The sequence below is a fragment of the Nycticebus coucang genome, chromosome 9, assembly GCF_027406575.1.
Source record: "Nycticebus coucang isolate mNycCou1 chromosome 9, mNycCou1.pri, whole genome shotgun sequence".
NCBI lineage: Eukaryota > Metazoa > Chordata > Mammalia > Primates > Lorisidae > Nycticebus > Nycticebus coucang.
In genome coordinates, this window is record NC_069788.1 from 40,591,500 (window position 1) to 40,612,061 (window position 20,562).

A 20,562-nucleotide genomic window follows, 5' to 3' on the forward strand; every position below is an offset into this window, starting at 1 on the left:
TTTTATCAACTGTCACTACTGGACACACCTTCTCGGACAGCTTACTAAACTTTACAGTGAGGAAGACAGTTCATTCCTCTCCCCCTAACAATAGCTCTTTGAGAATTGATAATAATAAAAGAGGACAGAGAGACCATCAATAAGATTTTTGATAGGAATCAAACTTCTCAGAGATTTTGCAGCCATATCGTAAAAAGATTGATGTGAACTGTATGAATTTTCTATTTCAGATGCCTATAAACTACAACAGAGTGGGAAAAAAATCTCAAAATCTAAGTACTGAATATACAAAAAAAAAAATCTTACTTGCACAATATAGTTGCACTCTAAGAGCTGCATTTTGGGGCTGAGGTTTAGCTTCATAAATATATATGCATCTTCAAAGGCTTTATCATACAGATTCAGGAATGTGGTAGCTTCCTGCATAGTACGCTTCTTCAACCATGCCTGCAGCGAAGACACAGAATCCCTGCTTGTTAAGAAAGTGAAACACAGAAAGGCACTGGGCATCTTCCCTGCATCCATCTCTCTTCCCCACCTGCAATATCGGCCTCCAGCTGAGAGCAGAGCTGCTGATGTAGACCATGCCCATCCTGGACACCGTGGCAGGAGAGGCATTCTCAATGTTGTGGACTTCAAACAAAAGCTTGCAACTCGGGGCCATGGGAATGCGATCTCCATTAGCTAATGTGAGAGTTTTATTGTCATCCAACACAGAGTTTAAGTTTTCAATCCAAATGGCATCCACAGGGCCATCTAAAATGAGGAAAATGTTTTCACCTGCAAATAATTAAAACGGAAAATCACTTGTCATCTGCAAATAATTAAAACAGAAAATTAAATGAATATTGTCTTACGAACAAAAATTATCAGGTAAAAATGATCGCAAAGGAAGATTTGTGTGTACCTTTTTTAGCTTTTAATGTTTTTCTCCATAGAGTAGAAAAAATCCCATCTGTCCAGTCATTAGTAGCAGTGTCCAGTCTGCCAAACATCTGAGGCGCAGTAATAGCTTTTGGATTCATTCGCATTTCTCTGTGGGGCCGTCCACATTCTGTTAATGACTTCATCAGAACTGTTATAACAGTTGTCTTCCCAGAACCACTGGGCCCGAGAGTCATCAAGCCATGTCGTACCAAAGACGTCTCATACAACTACACAATTAAACAATAAATTGAAAATTTTAATTTATGAGTCTCCTGCTGACATTCACAGGAGTTAGCTGAAATTTAAAAGGCTTTAAATAAGCTCTTCATTAAAGTAACTATTTCACTACTTAAAAGTTGTGAAAATGTTCTTTGTTTTACTAGATGTGCACATAGCAAATTAGCACCATGTAATAAAATAAGTGACAAAGTAATGACAATGTGGAACTTGAATTACATTGTGAAAATTCAGGATTCAGTCTGTGTTTCTCAAACTACTAATCCCTGTGATTTGGTTTGCTGATCTAACCAGCCATGTGTTCCACACCCAGAACTCTCTGCATCTAGTGTGATGATATCGCCCCCTAGTGGTGGGAAGCGTTGCAACTAAGAGTCCAGTTTTGTGTGGGCTTTCTGGTCTCCCAAAATTGCATTTGACTGACGATTCACGTGTGAGTAATTTATTCAGGGCGTTCTCCCAGGAGAAACCAATAAGGGAGTGGGGGAGCTGGAGAAGAATGGGAAGAAGGCAAGCGAGGTGACTGAGGACAGAGTCCTGTGGAGGGTAGAGTCCAGCAGTCCTCAGCTTGATCCCGTGGGAGACTCTGGAATGTAAGTGACACCTCAGTGATCGCTGCGTGACTTCCTACCCCATCACCTACCAGCCCTCACCTAAGGAGAGGGTGGTTTGGGGGAGGGTGGGAAATAAGCTCCCTGGCAATGCCTACGCTTTGTGCCTGCCAACAAAGTGGCTGGAGTCCCTTCCCTCACCATTAGCACACGGAGACTGGGAGGGGACACACAGAAACAGCAAAGGGGAGACGTACTAAGAGCGCTGGGAGTGTCTGTTACAACATCCTGTCTACAGTTTCCTTAACAAAAAGTGTTAATGAAAACTCCCAAGGTCCCCTGAGTTTGGAGAGAGCTTCACTTCTTATAAAGGGTCACAGCCTGCAGGCTGGCCATCCTGACCAGTTAGAAAGCTCAGCCTCTGGCCCAGAAGGGAACGCAGACACATCAAGGGAGTAGAGGATGGACAGGGATTTTTACTGAAAGGTTGGCCAAATATACATATTCAAGAGGCAGGAGAGGTTATGAATATTCACAAACATGCCATGTTACATGTGACCCACTGGAGTGGAGACAACATTTAAACGCATTACAATTAGGTGAAGAAGGGACACAGGGGCACTCGTGTGTGGCCTCCGTAAACTGGCCCAAAGCAGTCCGTGGTTGATGGTCTCTGAATCAAGAGGAAGTTATTGATATCAGTCTCTTGTCCTATCAAAGCTGTAGTTACATCCTGTGGAATGGTGGGGGGAGGGAGGTAGGTGTCAGATAGCATCATGGTCAACATTGTTGTTGAAACAATTGTTTCAACATTGCTTATCTCAACATTGTTGCTGAAACTATGTTTCAACATTGCTTATCTCAAGGCTAGTGGTTGTTTAGCTGCTAGGGAAAAAGAAAAACCTTGTGGCAGTTAGAACATAAGTTTATCCTTTAAGTGTAGGGGTGAGTGACTTACCCTGGCCGGGTGTACCCTTGGGTCCTATTTATACTTTGGTATCATATGCCACAACAAATCAATTTTGTCAGTCTTATGATCTCTATTTTAATGAAAATGAGAGCTCAAATGTCTCACAGCTGATCAAAGGTAGAATCTGAGTTATTTTTCTAATATTTGGATAGAATGTATTACTATTGTGACCCAGAGTTTAAAAGCAATAGAGGCACCATCCATAACATTATCTTCAACAGCAGTATTATTGACATCAAGAACCCAAAATTCTAGGCCCCACCCCTTGAGATGACTAGAATTTAGTATTAAATATATTGTATGCATATATATAGAACATATTTTCTCAGAATTAAAAAAAAAAACTTCAATACACAGATGAAAACTATTTAAACTTTCCTCCATGTACCTCCTTATTTGTAAGGTTTAGACATACGTCTCAAATACTTGCATGTCTTACAACTTGGCAACAAGAGTAAGTTAAAATAAGAATTTTTGTTTGCTTGTTTTTGTGTTTTGTTTTTTGAGACAGAGTCTCACTACGTTGCCCTGGTTAGAGTGCCATGGCGTCACAGCTCACTGAAACCTCTAACTCTTGGGCTCAAGCAATTCTCTTGCTTCAGCCTTCCAAGTAGCTGGGACTACAGGCGCCTGCCACAGTGCCAGCTATTTTTGTTGTTGTTATTGTAGTTGTCATTGTTGGTTAGCTGGCCTGGGCTGGGCTCAAACCAGCCAGCCTGGGTGCATGTGGCTGGCGCCATAACCACTGTGTTACGGGTGCCGAGCCAAAAATTTTTATTTTTTAAATGCAATTTTTAACAATCTCCACAATTTAAGTTCCTTCATTTTCCAAAAGTCCTGGAAAATACTCCCAAGGCATCAAGCTCACAGAGATTTAATCTTGTTCTCTGCTATAGCTTCTTGAGTCTGCTGATGAAGTGGGTGGACAGCTAACACTAGGATGAAGGGTGTGAACAGACACAGGCAAAGGACTTAAGTTTCAGTGCATGTGAAGGGTACAACATGCCCAGACACAAAGCAGGGACACGGTATCCCTCCCAGATTTCTCAGACTCTGTACCCAGCAGAGGCACTCAGTTGCTAGTCTGGTCCAGCTCTCGGGGTTTTACATCCTACTGTCCCATACCAACTGTTTGTGAGAGTCTGTTTACCGCCCAGCTTTCTTACCAGGTGTGAGTAACGATCACTACTTGATTACTGTGAGGCTGGGAAAAGCCATACTATTATCTCTAAGACAAAAACACACCCTGAAGGACTCTTCTGGCAATGACTGTATGTAGAGAAGGCGCCAAAAACATGTACCCACATTTTAAGAAAGGAAAAGGTGTATTAAAATTGTAATGCTCAAGTCATGTTTGACTTCTGCAATTGCAAGAGATACAAGATACAATACAGGAGGTGACAAGTGCTATTGGTATGTACTGACTTGGGTATTGCAATTTCAATGAAGTTTTTTCCTTTCTTGGGGTGTGTATACATGTTTTGAGCACCCTCTGTATAGGGTGTTTCGATTTAGCTGGAGCATTTCCATGGGGTGAGACTCCTCAGTCCTTCGATTCAGATGGCAATCTTTAATACACATTTATTACTATACTGATGAAAGACGAAGAGTTTACCTGCACAAGTTTGAGGTTCCAGGGTGGATGGTTAATCAAGCCTTCTAGCTGAACTTGGTTGGTTACCGCAGCTTGCAGTTCTACATAAGTACTACTATCCAGCTGCAATCCTGGAAACAGGTCATTGATCAAGCTGAGGAAAAGGGGTTCATCTTCATCGATCTAAGGGGGCAGAGGTTAAAATAACTCATTCAGGCAACAGATATTGATCATCTCCCTAGAATCTGCAGAGCACCTATCGCCTCACGCCCAAAGACTCATCTACCATTCTCCTACACCGTCTTGTGTCCTCTTTGCTTTCTCCTGAGCACCACTGAATACACACGGTACCCAAAGTTCCTTGGACATCTTCTACAATCGAGCCTCGGGGTCTGATCTCATTATTTTTTTATGAATGCTTTGCTTCTCACAGACTGACATTTACATTAACCTTAAAAAATAGCAATTTATAGTCCAAATCCCATGAGAACAGAGTATTAATATTTTATTTAAGTTGGGAGGAAAAACCCATAACCCTGCGAGACTTTGTTCAACCTTGGCTGGGAAACTCCACCAGGGCAGTCTTCTCAGCCTTTCTTATGAACAGTAGGTTTGAGTAAACTGACTCCAATCCTTATTCACTACGTCTGTAATATGTAGACTGCTCCATTCCCAACCTCTGACCCCTTCTGATTTCTCCTTACTCTCTAGGACTTCTCTGATGCTTTTTAAAATACTTATCTAGGAATTTCAAGAATAACATTATCTAAAGGAGGCAGTGAGGTATATAGGAAGGAGCAGAGGATTTGGCATCAGAAAATCTTTTCTAGCTTCTCAACTGACTATGATTACTGGTGAGTCCTCCAACCCCTTGAGTCTACTTCTCCCACGAGTAAAATAATAAGCAAACTAGCCATCCATATCCCAGAGCTGCTGTGAGGCTCAAACAAGACAATACGTCTGAAAAGTCTTCATAATAGCAATGCACTCTACAAATGTTACTTGTTTTTGTAACTAGAACGTGAGCTTCCTGAGAACCATTTTTTCCTCAGCCTGGTACATCCAGGGCATGGGCACAACATGAGGCCCACAGATGCCCTTGAACAAACACCACATGAACCTCTCCATCGGCTTGCTCAAAACAACCTGGCTGTAACTGTGACAAGCACAAAGCAGGGAGATAACTCCCACACCTCCATAGCAACGTTTTAGTATGTCTTTGGAAAATAGGAATGGTGGGGTTTGGGTAGAGACGTGCCTGAGATAAACTAGTCATGCACAGAGGAAGCAAAACATCCTCACAGTTTCCTGTGAACCCAGATTTTCATGTTTAGAATTTGTGTCACATTAGGAATAATGACAGAGAACTGGGCTGAATTTTGGAGCTGACGCCCACTGATGACCTGTTTTATTGCACAGAACTGCTAAAATGAGGCACTTGGCTGAGCACAGTGGTGCACTTTGTAGAGGCGGAAGGATCACTTGAACCCAGGAGTTTGAGGTTGCGGTGAGCTATGACTCCACTGCACTCTAGCCAGGGCAACAGAGTGAGACTCTGTCTCAAAAAAAAAAAAAAAGAAGAAGAAGAAGAGGAGGAGGTACTTCCAGCGCTTGTTGGTCATACAGAGCACAGGAGTTTTTGTCACCTTCTGGAGCATAGTGGGAGTGTCCCACATCTGCACACACCTGCAATTATTAGTGCTCACAGCTCAACACGAGCCAACCCCCGTCTGTCAGCTACATAGAAAGAAACCAGGTCACAATCTTGGAAGAGAAGTGAATTCAGAGAAGAAAGATACCAATTTAGAAAGGTTCATATCTCTTAGTCCTCTCATGACAGTGCTCAATTCACTGTCTTCCGGTCTGGCTCTTTTTTGAGATCCAAGTGTCCTCAATACAGACAGAATATTTCTCAATCCAAAGTCATAATGAACCTAAGATGGGACAAGAGGGCAAAAAAAAAAACAAAAAAACTATTTAATTGAAAAACTAAATGTAGAGTCACTCCATGCATATGACATTCTGATCCTTATAAGCCATAGTTCTAGAGTGGCTGAGGTGTAAAGTTTTATTAGGTTGATTCTCCTGCCTTTGTTTTGCCTGAGAAATGAGCAGGCAAACCAAGACGTGGTTGGAAAAACCAAGATGTGTGATACAGTATTCACACCGTAAATAGCTTTGGAAAACAATACTGTCTGAGCAAAACACAGTAGATTTTAAATGTACAGTCAACAGGCTACGTACTACTGTATGGTTCCGTTGACGTGACATTCTTGAAATAAAATTACAGAGATGGAGAAAAGGTTAGAGGCTGCAGCAGGTTAGAGGTCTGGGGGAAAGAGGAGTGTGGCTATAAAGGGGTGGCAGGAGGGAGACCTGAGATGGAACAGTTCTGTGTCTTGACTGTGGTGGTGACTACCTCAATCTATACATGTCACATAATTCTACAGAGCTATACACCCAATTAGACACGTGAACATGTATACCTGGAGAAACTTTAATGAACTCTGTGGATCATTCCAGTATCAATTTTCTGGCTTAGTTATCATATGGCAGTTACAAGACGCCAACATTAGTGGAGGCAATGTGAAATGCATAGAGCCTCTTGTGTATTTCTTCACAACTTCCTGCAAATCTACAGTTATTTCAGAATAAAAAGCTTTAAAAAATACATAACTAATAGGTCAAATTAATTATAAATACAGGGTGTCCCAAAGATTGCCACTAAAGTTGCCATATATAGGGAAAATGGAAAATTGTAATTAAATGTACCTTCATTTACAAATATTCATAACAAAAGGCCGGGTGCGGTGGCTCACGCCTGTAATCCTAGCACTCTGGGAGGCCTAGGCAGGTCAATAGCTTGAGCTCATGAGTTGAAGACCAGCCTAAGCAAAAGCAAGACCCCCTCCATCCCCATCTTTACTAAAAATAGAAAAACTGAGGCAGGAGAGTCAAGTTGGAGGTTGCTTGAGCCCAGGAGTCGGAGGTTGCTGTGAGCTGTGATGCCACAGCACTCTACCCAGGATGACGGCTTGAGACAGAGTGCTGTGGCATCACAGCTCACAGCAACCTCCAACTCCTGGGCTCAAGCGATTCTCCTGCCTCCGCCTCCCAAGTAGCTGGCACCACAGACGCCTGCCACAACGCCCGGCCATTTTTTGGTTGCAGCCGTCATTTGATTGGCGGGCCCAGGCTGGATTCGAACCGGCCAGCTCAGGTGTATGTAGCTGGTTGGTGCCTTAGCTGCTTGAGTCACAGATGCTGACCCAAAAAAATATTCTTAACAAAATTTTACAAAATATTTTCTATTTGTTTGGCACCTCTTCACAAAATTCCATAAGGAATATTTTGCAAATAAAGGTGCATTTAGATATAATTTCCCATTTTTCCCTATGTGTGGAAACTTTAGGGGAAACCTTTGGAATACCCTGTACATTCTAAAAAAGAGTCAATGAGATTTTTTTCTTAACTCACTGATGAGCCTTTATTGAGGTAAAGCTGCAAAATGAAAAACCAAATTCTATAGCTGAGGGAAAAACAGATAGACAAAGTTACCTGTTTGGTAAGTTGCTCTTCACAGAGTTTGTAAAGAACATAAAATTTTTGAGCCAGGATAACATTTTCAAGAAAACCACAGCTTGCAAGTTTAACTCGCATAATGATCTGAAAAACAATATAGTGAGATTTTTTTCTACAACTTTAGTGAAAAACAGGAAAGAATATAAATTATATTATGGTTTTAAATCCTGGCGCATACCTGCCTATCAGGAACCATCATAGCAACCGTTCTAAACTGGATCTTCAAGTTTTCTGGTAGTTCCTGGCGCCCAGCATATCCAGGGTTCTAAAAGTTAAAATATATTTAATTTTTAATTGTTGATATAATCATCATTTTCTGAACACAAACCAATTTTAAATCCTTAGTTCGGGTGGTATTGAAAAACATTAGATTCATCAAACATCCTTGTTTTCTCAAAAATGTGTATTAAACATCCATATTTATTAATGTTCATATCGCTTCCTTTTACACGTTTCCATTTTCATTATATTACTAAAGTCGCATACACAATTTTGTGTAGCAAAACTTAAGCATCTGCGTGTCTACTGACTTAAAGAAACAGAATAGAAAACAAAATAAATACCTGGATATTATGGTCTAAAATATGTTATTGATTGAAAAAGGAAAAAGAAATTCAGGATTTTATGCTGTTCAGCCTATTCAGGTGTGTTTTATTTCATCTCTTCAATTATTCTTTGCAGTCATCGAGTTCTCTGGATGACAAAAACCCATGGTGAAGAGAAATAAAGAAGGGAATGACGTGAAAAATATTGAAAAGGAAAAAAGTAAAAGGTGGAAAGGAAACTAAGGCCTCCTATGATAGGTCAGATCCAAAGGTCCCAAAGGAAAGGTTGGAAGTTCAAAGGCAAGTACAGCAAACAGGGGTCAGTTATTTCAGGCAAGTTCACTGAGAAACCTTTGGTCCCAGGAACACTTACTGGGCATTGTTAAGAGGCCAGATACTTTGCAATTAAGATTTGAGAAGTATTTGTTACTGTAGAGTAGCATGAGGTATGCAGTACACAGAACATTTAATCCCACACCTTACATACTGTAAATGTTCAGTAAATAGTAGCTATTATCATTAACATTATTTTATCTTCTGTCTGGGCTGTATTTGCTTCTCAAAAAAAAAATCATACAACAGACAGAATAGCTCACGACTCCTGGATAGTCAATCATGTACCCATTAACATCTGCTTTCATTTATTTAAGCCTGTAACAATTAAACTAATCAAACTGCATTTAAAGCCTATGTTCTCACCATTGTTAAGAAGATTCCAAATTCTGGATTTAAATCAACACAATCACCATCAGAAAAAATGAACTGCTTTTTCCTCTCTTTTCTTGCTGTCAAAACAATATAAATTTGTTGTGCCGCCACTGACAGTACAGGCAATTCAATTCTGTTAAACTCATCAAAACAGCCCCAGGAACCTGACTGTGCAAGACCTGGCATGAAAAACAGTTAATTTGCAAAGTTTCACTCTGTAATATACCTTCCGGATAGCAGTTATTTCTCCAAAGTGCTCCCGTTCAATTATCTATTAAAACAGAATTTATGTAAAGTTTCGTATTTGGCTGTTTAGAGTGACATATTTAATTCCAGTGATAGAGGTTTAATTACATATTTGTATATATCATCACCAAAATAGCACACTGACAAAATGAAGGTATAGATATGTCGTTATACCCAGGGACGCTGAAGAGTGACAAAATTTGTTCTAGTCTGAAAGTGCCACCTTCGGTGGGGATGGAAGGAGCCACACAGTGTTTGAGGAAACTGCCAAAACAAGAAATGCCTTGTCACATCACATCTTTTTGTTCCTTTTTTACTGCAACCAGGTAGAAATGTCAGGCTGAGGCAAAGAATGGCCAACGGGATCTTCATTTATTTATTATAAAACTTAACACTAAGAGAGACCCGGATCTTGTGAACATGGCTCCTGTTTAATTGCTACAGATGAAAAGCTGAATCGCCTTCCAGCTACACAAGATGCCTCCCCCACTCTCACTATTTCTTCTCTCCCCTGTAGGAATTGCCATTATGGGGGTGGGGGGTGGTGATGCCTGTGTGTGTTTGCATATTATATCCTTATGTCTCTTAAGTTTTCTTTCTTTGTCTTTTCACAATGTATTCTCTTGGCTAAATATGCCAACTCAAGAAAGTTTTTTTTTGTTTTTTTTTTTAATTTGCACTTTCCATTTCCAAGAATTCCAATAGTTCTTTTCTCACAGTAGTCATAGCCTGTTTTTCTTTAACAGGTTGAATGTGATATTCTTGAATCTCTGAAACTATTCATTTTATTTTGAGGTGTTTTTTTTTTTCCTGTTTCTTCTACTGATTTAGTGATCAGTAGATCTCTATGTTCTTAAAATCTCCCTAAGTTCTTAAAATATTTTATGAGACGTTATTAACTCTGCGCAATGGTTCTGACTGTCTATTCCCTCATCCCAAATGTTCGCGTCTGCAGGGTGCGTGCCTGCTGCTTGTGATGAGCAGGAAGGGGTGGGACAGGCAGAGAAGCTTCCCTCTGGACATGGGGCTGGCAGTCTGACCCAGTTCCTTGCCTTTCCTCTCTGACATTACCTCCCATCAGGGGAAGATCGTTTTCCAGACTCCCACTTCAGAGAACTGTGTTACAGCTTTTATAAGGGGGGAAAATACTGGAGACAGGCACTTCCTTTTCTTTTTCTGTGACTTCCGCCATCACTTCGGGATTCTCAGGCCACCTCAAGCCTGTCCTTCTCTCCGCCATCCCCGGCTCTCAGCTCAGGGGCGGAAGAACCTTTCTGCTTGCTTAGAAAATGGTTGCTGGGGTTTTCAGCAATCTTTCAACACACAGGCGATCATAAAGAACAATATAATGAATAAACATGTACCCACTTATCAACTCTTAACATTTTGCTTCCAATTTCATTCTAAACAGTAGAGCATTAGAATGACAGTTCAAGTTCATGAATGTCCTCTCAGGGATTTATACGCCCTCCTTCCCCAGAGGTAACTTCTGTCCTGAATTTCATGTCAGTGGTTCCTAGCCGTGCTTTTAAACTACTGCTCTTGTATGTTTACTCACAAACACTATTTACTTTGCTTGCTCAAATTTATTATGCATCTATCTAAATACTTTACATGTCCTTCTGCACTGTGATTTTTTTGTTTGGTCTTATTGTTCTGAGATTTATTTATCTGTGCCAATACATGTACATCTAACTGTATTGAATAGCATTACATTGCACAAACACACCAGTTTAAATGTCCATCCCATACTCGATGGGTACTGGGTTGTTCCTGACAATGGAGCAGTCTCGCTCCTGTCTTCCTGCAGTACGTGGAAGGGGTGAAAGGCTGGGTCGGAGAGGATGCAGATGTTCCCCTTCACCAGCCATTACCACCTGTTCTCTGAAGCACTTCCACCAATTTACACACACACAAGTACTAAGAGGTACAGTTTTAAACATCCTTACCAGCTGTGGTTTTGTCGGACTTTCCCACTTTTGCCAATCTAACAGGAGTGAGAATGATTATTTCATTATTTTATTTTGTGTCTCTTAATGATTTAAAAAGAATATTTTAAAACACTGAATATTATTAATCTTTTGTCAGATATGTTAAAAGATTTTCTGTATGTAGCTTATATTTTTTCCACCTTCTTAAATGGAGACATAACACATAAAGGCTATATAATTTCATATATAAATAATTCCTACATCAAGGTAAATAAAGTTAAGATCTGGATGTGCAGTCTCACTGTATCTGCAACAAAGACATCTTCACATCCCATTCAAAGGAAGGGCTGGCTGGTGAACTCACAGTTTTTAATACAGGGAATCTTCAGTGCATTTCTCCCCAACCACATTCTCCTTCCTACCTTCCTCCCAGAGGGAGGAGCAGCGAAACTCAATCATTTTCTTGCTATTCTTCACTATGTATACATACCTACATAATTTATTTTTAGTTTTACCCACTTTTCAGTGTTAAACAAATTTAATGATGCTGTATGTAAGTTTAGGAGACTGGCTTCCTTTACTCTTTGTTTATGAGACTGCACTATGTCAAGGCGTCCTGAGTTACTCCTTTTTACCACTATATAGCATTACTCTACATCATTTCCTATATAATACTTTCTTTCCTTTTTATGTGACATATAAATTATTATGTTCACAATCTATGTATCCACACCACCGTAGAGGATACTTGGGGTTGTCGCCAATTGTTTGCTGTTACAAGCAATGCTGCTGAGAATATTCTCACTCATTCCCCCAACACAAGTCCAGTTTATCTGAATAGATACCAAAGGGTGGGCTAGCTGAGAACACACATGTAATGTCAGTTAATATGAAGCCAGTAGATGAGCTAATACAATGGGGGATAGGAGAAGGAAGAAGCGGGGAGGGGGGGAAGGGAGGAGGCTGGGGGGCTATGGTGTATGGCCCACCTCTTGCTTGTAGGACACAATTATAAGAGGGACCTTATCTAACAAATGCAATCAGTGTAACCTAATTCTTCATACCCTCCATGAATCCCAAACAATAAAAAAAACTTTGAAAACCAAAAATAATAATAAGGTCAATGAAAAGATTTCACACTCTGGCTCGGCGCCTGTAGCACAGTGGTTATAGTGCCAACCACATGCACCAAGGCTGGTGGGTTCGAACACAGCCCAGGGCCAGCTAAACAACAGTGACAACTGCAACGGGTGCCTATAGTCCCAGCTACTTGGGAGGCTGAGGCAAGAGAAACACTTAAGCCAAAGAGTTTGAGGTTGCTGTGAGCTGTGACACCATGGTATTCTACTGAGGGCTGAACATAGTGAGAATATGTCTCAAAAAAAAAGATTTGACACTCCTATAGGAGTGGATGAGTGTCTCCCTTGCCCCGACCTTACCAAAGATCAAAAATGCCCCACTTAAGTTTTTGCTAATGTGATGGACTCTTCTTACAATACGCATCTCTTTGGCTGCTGGTCATTTGGTTTGCTTCCTCTTTGAAATGGCTCTTCCTCCTTCCCTGTTGGGATCTTTTTCTCATTGATTCATAGGCAGTCTTCATATATTTGGGATACTAGCTCTTCGTAAGTAATATTTGTTGCTAAGGCCTTTTCCAAATTTCTGATATGACTTTTCACTCTCTTTTTGGCACTTATTGTTAAACAGAAGTTTTTAACGCAGGATAGATAAATGTATCTTTTCTTTATGCTTTGTGACTTTTCTATTACAAACCTTTCTATTATAAAAACAGAATTGTCTGATTGCATTACCTTCCAAAAAACTATACAGTTTTGCCTTACTCATTTCAGGCATCTAATCTCCCAGCACTGTTTGTTGTGTACGATGTGAGGCAGGGATCTAATTTATCTTGTTAAATATTAATCATCTATTGTTCCAGAACCGCTTGTTGTAAAGTCCATCTCTTCATCACTGATTCTCAATACTACCTTTATCATATGTCAATGTCCTTGGCCTGTGTCTTCATTCTCTGTTATATTCTGCTGGTCTATTTATCCCTGCCCCAATACCACACTCTTAATTATGTTCTGAATGGTAACCTTCTAAAATTTTCATTTTCTATTCCTTGTGGTTTATAGAAGTAAAATTGATTTTTGTATTAATTTGGTGTTCTAATAAACTTGCAAAATTCAATTTTTCTATAAATGTGTTGAATTTCCTTTATGGTCTACCGTGTCATTTGTAAATAATTTTGTGTTTATTTCTTCCCAATATTTGTGTTCTTGTTGTTGTTTCTGTTCCTTACTGCACTGGCTAGGATTACAACGCAATGATGAACAGAAATGATGGTAATGAAAATATCTGTTTTACATCATATCAAAGATAATGCTTTCAAATTTTTAGCAGTATGTTTCCCCTGACAGTTTATCAGGTGAGCCATGTGGATGGATGCCTGGGGGAAAGACCCTAAGAAATAGCAAGCGTGGGGGTTCTAAGAAAGGAGTATGCTTCAGATGTCCGAGAAACCTCAGGAAGCTCAATGTGGCTGTAGCAGAGAAAGGGAGAGGGTCGGGGTGTCTTGGGCCACACATTAAATACACAAACACTAATGAAAGCTGATCAGCAAAAAAACGTCACTGCATAATTTTCCTGATATCCAACACCACATATAAAACAGTCTTCACATAATATGCGTGCAGCCCATGGGCCACAGTTTGGACACCCCCGTGAGAGGCAGTCAGAAGCTCAGAACAATACAGTGGGGGTGTGGGAAGGAAAGGTCTGATCACGGAGGACAACATAGGACTGCTGTGGGGACTGTGGCTTTTCCTCTAGGTGAAGCCACTGGAAGGCTGCCATCTGAAGAGTGTCATGACCCAACTCCCATGAAGGAGGATCACCGGGCTGCCACTTGGAGACTGGAATGGAGGAGAAGGACACCGGGACACCCAGGAGGAAGTTGACTGGATGGTCCAGGGAGAGACCATTGTGGCCTGAATCAAGATGACCACAGTGGGGATGAGAAGAGGTGTTCAGACAAAAGGTGTATTTTGAAGGGAGAACCAATAGTGTTTGCTGGCAGATTGGATCTGAGTATGGGAGAGGAAAAGAAGAGTAAAGGATGGTCAAAGTAGTTTTTTTATTTTGAGGTTTTTTATTTGTTTGGGTTTGTTTTTTCTTGTCTGAGCAACAGGAAGAATGGAGTGACCATTTAGTGAGATGGAGAAAGCTGGCAGGGAGATTGGGAGTTGGGTTTTGGATATGGTGAATTTAAGAGGAGATGTCAAGTTGACAGTTGTACAAATGAATCCAGAGTTTCAAGGAGAAGCCTGAGCTGGAGACAGGAATTTGGAAGTTGTCATCCAGATGGTATTTGAAACTCGGTCTGCATGAGGTCATCAAAAGAATTCATGTAGATTGAAAAGAGAAGACCACCAAGGACCAAGTGTCCTCTGTCCATCTGGCATCACCTCCTCCCCACCTTTCGGGATTTTCTCAACACTTCCCACCGGCTGATGACCACCACCCCCCCTTCTTATTTTCCAATGTTGCTCTACTTTTTTAAAAATCTCTCACTTCAGTAAGATTTAATGCAGGAAGAGAAGTCACATGTGTCACCCATTTGCCTGCTTCCTCTTATCTCCTCCACTATTGATTTAGGCAATTATAAATTGATCCTATTTTCATAATCCAATGCACGGTCAATGGATAGATGATATCTCAGCAATAGTACTGAACTATGTGCAATTTATGATGATCTGGCCATATGAAAATGGCAGCATCACATGGACCAACCCACACTAATGTTGATTATGTCACCTCAGCCTTCTACCAGAAAACAATGTTAGAGGGAAATAAAAATAACTTAATACTGTTTGACACTTGCCTTTGAAAATCCTCCCGAGGCCCCTGAAATCCATTTGATCTGAGCAGTTGAACACAACCACGTATTTTCCCAAACACCTTCCCATGTCCTTCGTGGTTTCTGTTTTGCCGGTGCCTGCAGGTCCTGCTGGAGCACCTCCCATGTTCATCCCCAAAGCCTGCGCCAGCGTGATGTAGCATCTGCAAGTGTTGATCAGATGAAGCATTGTGAGTACGGGGTGACAGGTGTTACAGGAAAGCACAGCAAAAGCCCGAGGTGATTGAAATGGGCCTGTTTATTTTAGAGTTTGAGTAGCTCCCATAAAAGAGGCAACTCTACAAGGCTAAGGCACTTGAGATTCTAGATTTCTCAGCACAAACTTTTAAATCGCTCCACCCTGACTTAAACCCTTCAGGCCTTCCTCCCACTGTGGACAGTAAGGAAACCAAATAACCACTGCTGTGCTGGCAGGTGTTTAGCATCTGGCTCTCTAACCTGATTTTCATGTCACCAGTTTCTGTGGTACAAATACTTCCACCATGGCCAGTGACAAGCTACCAATGTGACATCACAAAACGGGGCCAAAATGCACATAGTTGGCCATCCCAGGCCGATACAGGTCAGCTCCAGCACACCACTGCAAAGTCAGTTAACCATGAGGTGGCTGTTGCATTCATTTAGAGAAATACAAAGGATAATGTAATGCATTTCCTGTAGCCATGGCCCAGATTCTGTTGTATTTGGTGGATCTAAGTAAAACGCAGTAAAGATATTCATAAAGCTTCGTGAGACATGAAGCTTACTATGTTAACACCAGTGGAAGAGAAACACAGAGACAAACGTGTGGTTCAGTGGCACTGGGCATACACACGTCCAGGGGAGGCAGCCCTCCTCAAAGTGACAGCAGAGCTAACATCATATAACCCAATTTAAGTAATTCTGTGAACATTTATTGAGTGTCTGCTATGCACATGGGATATCCAAAGATGAAAAAGACCCAGTGCCTGCCTCGTGACATATATTGGAAAAAAATATGCGGGGATCTGCCCCTGACTAATTACTCAGACTTGGCTAAGAAGCTTCACCTCAGGTTATCAATTTCCACATCTGGGAAACCAAAACACTGAATTAGATGATCTCCAAAGTACCTTCCTTCTTTGCATTTTTAACAACTTCTTTTATGGTTCCAGGAATAATTTTTCATCTTACATTCGAAAATTCACTATTAAATTACTGACAGTCAACATTTGAGCTTGCCTCTAATCTCTATTTCATAAAAGTTTAATGCACATCTATGTTTAAGTAGCAGTCACAGTTATTTCATTGTTAGAGTGACTTTAATGAGCCAGCATGTCCCCAACACGACAGCAGTTTGCTTTAGTTACTATTTCAATGCAATTTTAAAACAATTTTAAGCACATTTTAAGGTTACAAAATGGAATAACAAAAACTGTGTCTCCTACCTATCCGTTAATGGCGTGATCACAAGACGATCAGTACATCCCAGAAATTCATTCTGGTAAATAAAATCAACGTCTGTAATAGACACCACAGTTTGATCCAAATCTTCCTTAAAATAAAATCTGCTTTGCTTTAGCCATTCAAAATCGGTAGCTGATCTGATATGCATTTTTACCTTAAAAACATGAAATACAAAAATGTTACATATGGAATTGTAATTGTATAAAACATAAGCATAAGGGACTTTTCATTCACTCATTGAACTGATTCTCCTCATTTAACAAGCGTTTATTGAGTTCCTTCTTGTGCTTCACTGTGCTGAGTGAACAGAGACAGACATGGTTCCAGCCTCCTACAGCTTAACAACCAAGGGCAAAAGACAAACAGTGAAACGTGTCATTGCAATACAGTATAAGAAGCACTACCTCCAAAATTCAGGGCCCCTGAATACAGGTAGCAGGAGGACCGACCCTTGATTAGGGGGGTCTGAGAAGAGTGCTCAGAGAAAAAAACAAAAACAAAAACATCTAAACTAAAATCTGGATGAACTGTAGAAATTAGCCTGGAAATAAAACATAAGGGGTAATGAGTGTGGGAGGAGAAAGTGCTGTGGGCAAAGGCCCAGGAGATCTGGTTGGCACGTTCAAGGAACTGAAAAAAGTTCAGTACAGGTGAAGTATCCGGGGATCTAGAGAAAGAATGAGAGTTGAGGCTTCCTAAGGCCATGAGAAAGGGTTTGAGAATTGTCCTCAGGGCCACTGGAAGCCACAGAAGGAATGGATTGGCAGGAAAGTGCCTGAGGACGGATGTCCATGTGTCTTCCTGCACCAGCACCACAGCCAAGCCACCCAACCTGCATGGTCACCAGCTCATGCGTGTGGAACAAGAGGTGCTGGGCTCCCATGGCCATGGATGGTCCATTAGAAAAGATAAAGCCAGTTAAGAACTTCTAGGAATTCTATCCCAACACAACCCACATTTTGAATTGCTTATGACTTTCCACTGGGAAACTTGGGAGAAACCCCAGTGATGCCTACTCAGGGAATCAACATAGGAAAGTGGCAACTGGTCCTCTTCACTGGTCTTCAACCCAGCAGGCCCCCTGCCAGGTCTTTCAGCTAAGACTAGAACACAGACCTGTGGTGACCATACGATATTCAGGTCTCTACACACCTTGCTGTTTGCAGTCTTGCTTTTTCTTATTGTTATTTATTGCATTGCTGTGGCCTTGCTTCCCCTCCTTAAAAAAGCTATGTTCAGGTAACTTTGTCCTGCTGGCCGTGCGCCCAGGGACTCTACTCTCTAAACAGAACCCACAGCTAAGGAGATCAGTCAGCTAGGTACTTTCAACAATCTGCTAGGGTGATAAGAAGAAGGTGGAGGAGGAAGAAAAGAAGAAGAATAGCTACTATATTGATTGAGTTCTTACTGCCCATCAGGCTGTTCTAAACATTGCACGCATACTAGGGGTGTCTGGAAAACATCCAGCCATGTACTATGAGAACTAGAGACACGCGTGGCTGGATACTTCCTGGACAGCTCCTGTATTGATATACGCTGGCCGGGAGGTCTCATCTTAGGTGGGATGCAAACTGAACATGAGCTCAATAAATAAATAAATAAATAATAACCAGTTTGCATTGTGTATGGGTTTCTTTTAACCCATTCTGTACGGAAAGTAAAGCTTTGTTCAGCACTTAATTTTAAAAGACATTTCTCCCATGGGATTTCAGTTTTAGGAGACAGTAAGAAATGTTTCGACATCCTCAAAAGCATATTTACAGCAGAAACAATAATGAATTCCATACTAGTGTTTCTTGAGGCGGACTTCAATGACAAAGCATAACAACTGCAATTAGCAGAAGCACGTCTGCAGAGAGCCACAACAGTGTCTAATATGCAGCTTGGTCTAAAGACCAGCTTGGTCCGGACAGAAATCCTACAGCAGTTTTTCTCAGACTTTACTATGAATACAAATCACCTGGGAATATGTTAAAATGCCAATTCTGATTCAATAGGTCTAGGGGAGGGAGGCCAGAGAGTCTGCTGGCCTAACAAACTTCCAGGTGGTCTCAATGCAACTGGGTCAGCGGAGTGAGGACACGGACTGCAGGGGAAGAGATGGACTGACCGCGAGTCCTTCCACTAATCTTCAATAGATATAACTTACCAGAACTTTGGACGAAAGTTCAAAACAATTTGATCATATTCACTAAAATAGGGCCCAACTTGCATGAACTATGTATCTCTGATGAAGGAAAGAGATACCTTTAAGATGTGTCAGATCAAGCAGAACAAAGCAATGGTAGTTCAAAACGGTGAGACATCAGTACATCAAAACCACTGGGGCCCCCAGCCCATAATAGAATCCTTGCCTTGCTCAAAGCAACTGATTAGAGTCCTGTTTCCAAAGCAAATTCAAATACCACCCTTCTCACTGTCCCCCTACAGAACCTTGTCCCTGTCCAGCCCCAATGTCTGGCTGCATGCTGTCAGAGTGAGAGTTCCCTGAGGCTCAATTCCACCCAGCCTGGGCTTCCTTCCCAGTCAGCCCACAACCAATCCCACCTAAATTATATCACATCCTGGTCATTTGGTTTTATGGAACAATTAGTTGATTCATATAACATCAACTGATTCCAGATTTTCAAAATGCCAAACGAAAACACACACAAACATGGTTGTTTAAACCACCTGGTATGGATATTTGTAGGCATGGTGTCGAGGGAGACTGTTTTGAAAAATGAATCAAGTAGATAGGAAGTTCATATAAGTCAGGCAATATGTGTAATCCTTAATTATTCATTATTAATTAGTATGTTAAATTACTTTAAATTAAGAACAATAGATAATTTACCAAGTCATCAAAAATATCTCTCTGATGCACGTGGATGGTAATGAGAGTTTCAAACTTCACTCTGTCAAACTTGGTTAGGTCATGGGTCGTCTGACTAATAAGAGTGTTGAGAAGGTCCAAAAATTTCTGGTTGGTCGCTTGCATGATCTTCCTGTCATCTTTTGCATTGTTTAAAGCCTCTTCTGAATCATGTGTCCACAACATCTGAATTCCTAGAAGTCCAACCTAAAAATCCAGTAGATATATTTAAATTTGCCAAATAATTAAAGTACATTTGCAGTAAAATTTTGTGGTCACTTATTTGTATGAGGTGACAGGATTTTATTCATTTTAAACTAAAAAAGAGACATACATTTCTCTGCTTCTAAATAGGGTAACAACATTTAAAGTTTTAACCATTAATATTTGATCATATTGATTATATAGATAAATAATCATTCAAATAATGGCTATTTTTTTTTTTTAGACAGAGTCTCATTATGTTGCCCTTGGTAGAGTGCTGTAGCATCACAGCTCACAGCAACCTCAAACTCTTGGGCTTAAGCAATCCTCTTGCCTCAGCCTCCCAAGTAGCTGGGACTACAGGTGCCTGCCACAACACCCGGCTATTTTTTTTTTTTTTTTTTTTTGAGACAGAGCCTCAAGCCATCACCCTGGGTAGAGGGCCGTAGCATCACAGCTCACAGCAACCTCCAACTCCCAGGCTCAAGCGACTCTCCTGCCTCCGCCTCCCAAGTAGCTGGGACTACAGGCTCTCGCCACAACGCCCAGCTATTTTTTGTTGCAGCCATCATTGTTGTTTGTCAGGCCCGGGCTGGATTCGAACCCACCAGCTCAGGTGTATGTGGCTAGCTCCATAACCACTGTGCTACAGGCGCAGAACCTGGCTACCATTTATTGAACGATATGTATGTTATAGAAAATGATTAGGAAACTTTTCTGTAGACGGCCTAAACCTGCCAGGCCTGAAGGTACCAGATACATTCATGCAATGATTGTTCTTTCTCCAGAAAAGCAAATGGAATTAATGAACTTTCTATGAGGTATTTTTCCTTGAGCAGGTTTTCTGTAAGTCTGTTTGCTCTTCT

General features: G+C 41.0%; 1 protein-coding gene across 1 annotated transcript in view; it reads right to left on the reverse strand.

Moving 5' to 3' along the window:
• Positions 1-20,562, reverse strand: part of DNAH8 (dynein axonemal heavy chain 8) — a 319,171-nt gene that overhangs the window by 140,910 nt on the left and 157,699 nt on the right. Inside the window, exons 43-53 of the mRNA XM_053603542.1 lie at positions 19,475-19,699; positions 16,620-16,792; positions 15,178-15,356; positions 9,106-9,293; positions 8,040-8,126; positions 7,838-7,945; positions 6,079-6,213; positions 4,301-4,462; positions 908-1,154; positions 539-780; positions 307-447 (exon numbers count right to left, since the gene is read on the reverse strand). Of these exons, the coding sequence (XP_053459517.1) occupies positions 307-447; positions 539-780; positions 908-1,154; positions 4,301-4,462; positions 6,079-6,213; positions 7,838-7,945; positions 8,040-8,126; positions 9,106-9,293; positions 15,178-15,356; positions 16,620-16,792; positions 19,475-19,699 (1,887 nt within the window). The remainder of the gene's footprint in view (positions 1-306; positions 448-538; positions 781-907; positions 1,155-4,300; positions 4,463-6,078; positions 6,214-7,837; positions 7,946-8,039; positions 8,127-9,105; positions 9,294-15,177; positions 15,357-16,619; positions 16,793-19,474; positions 19,700-20,562) is intronic.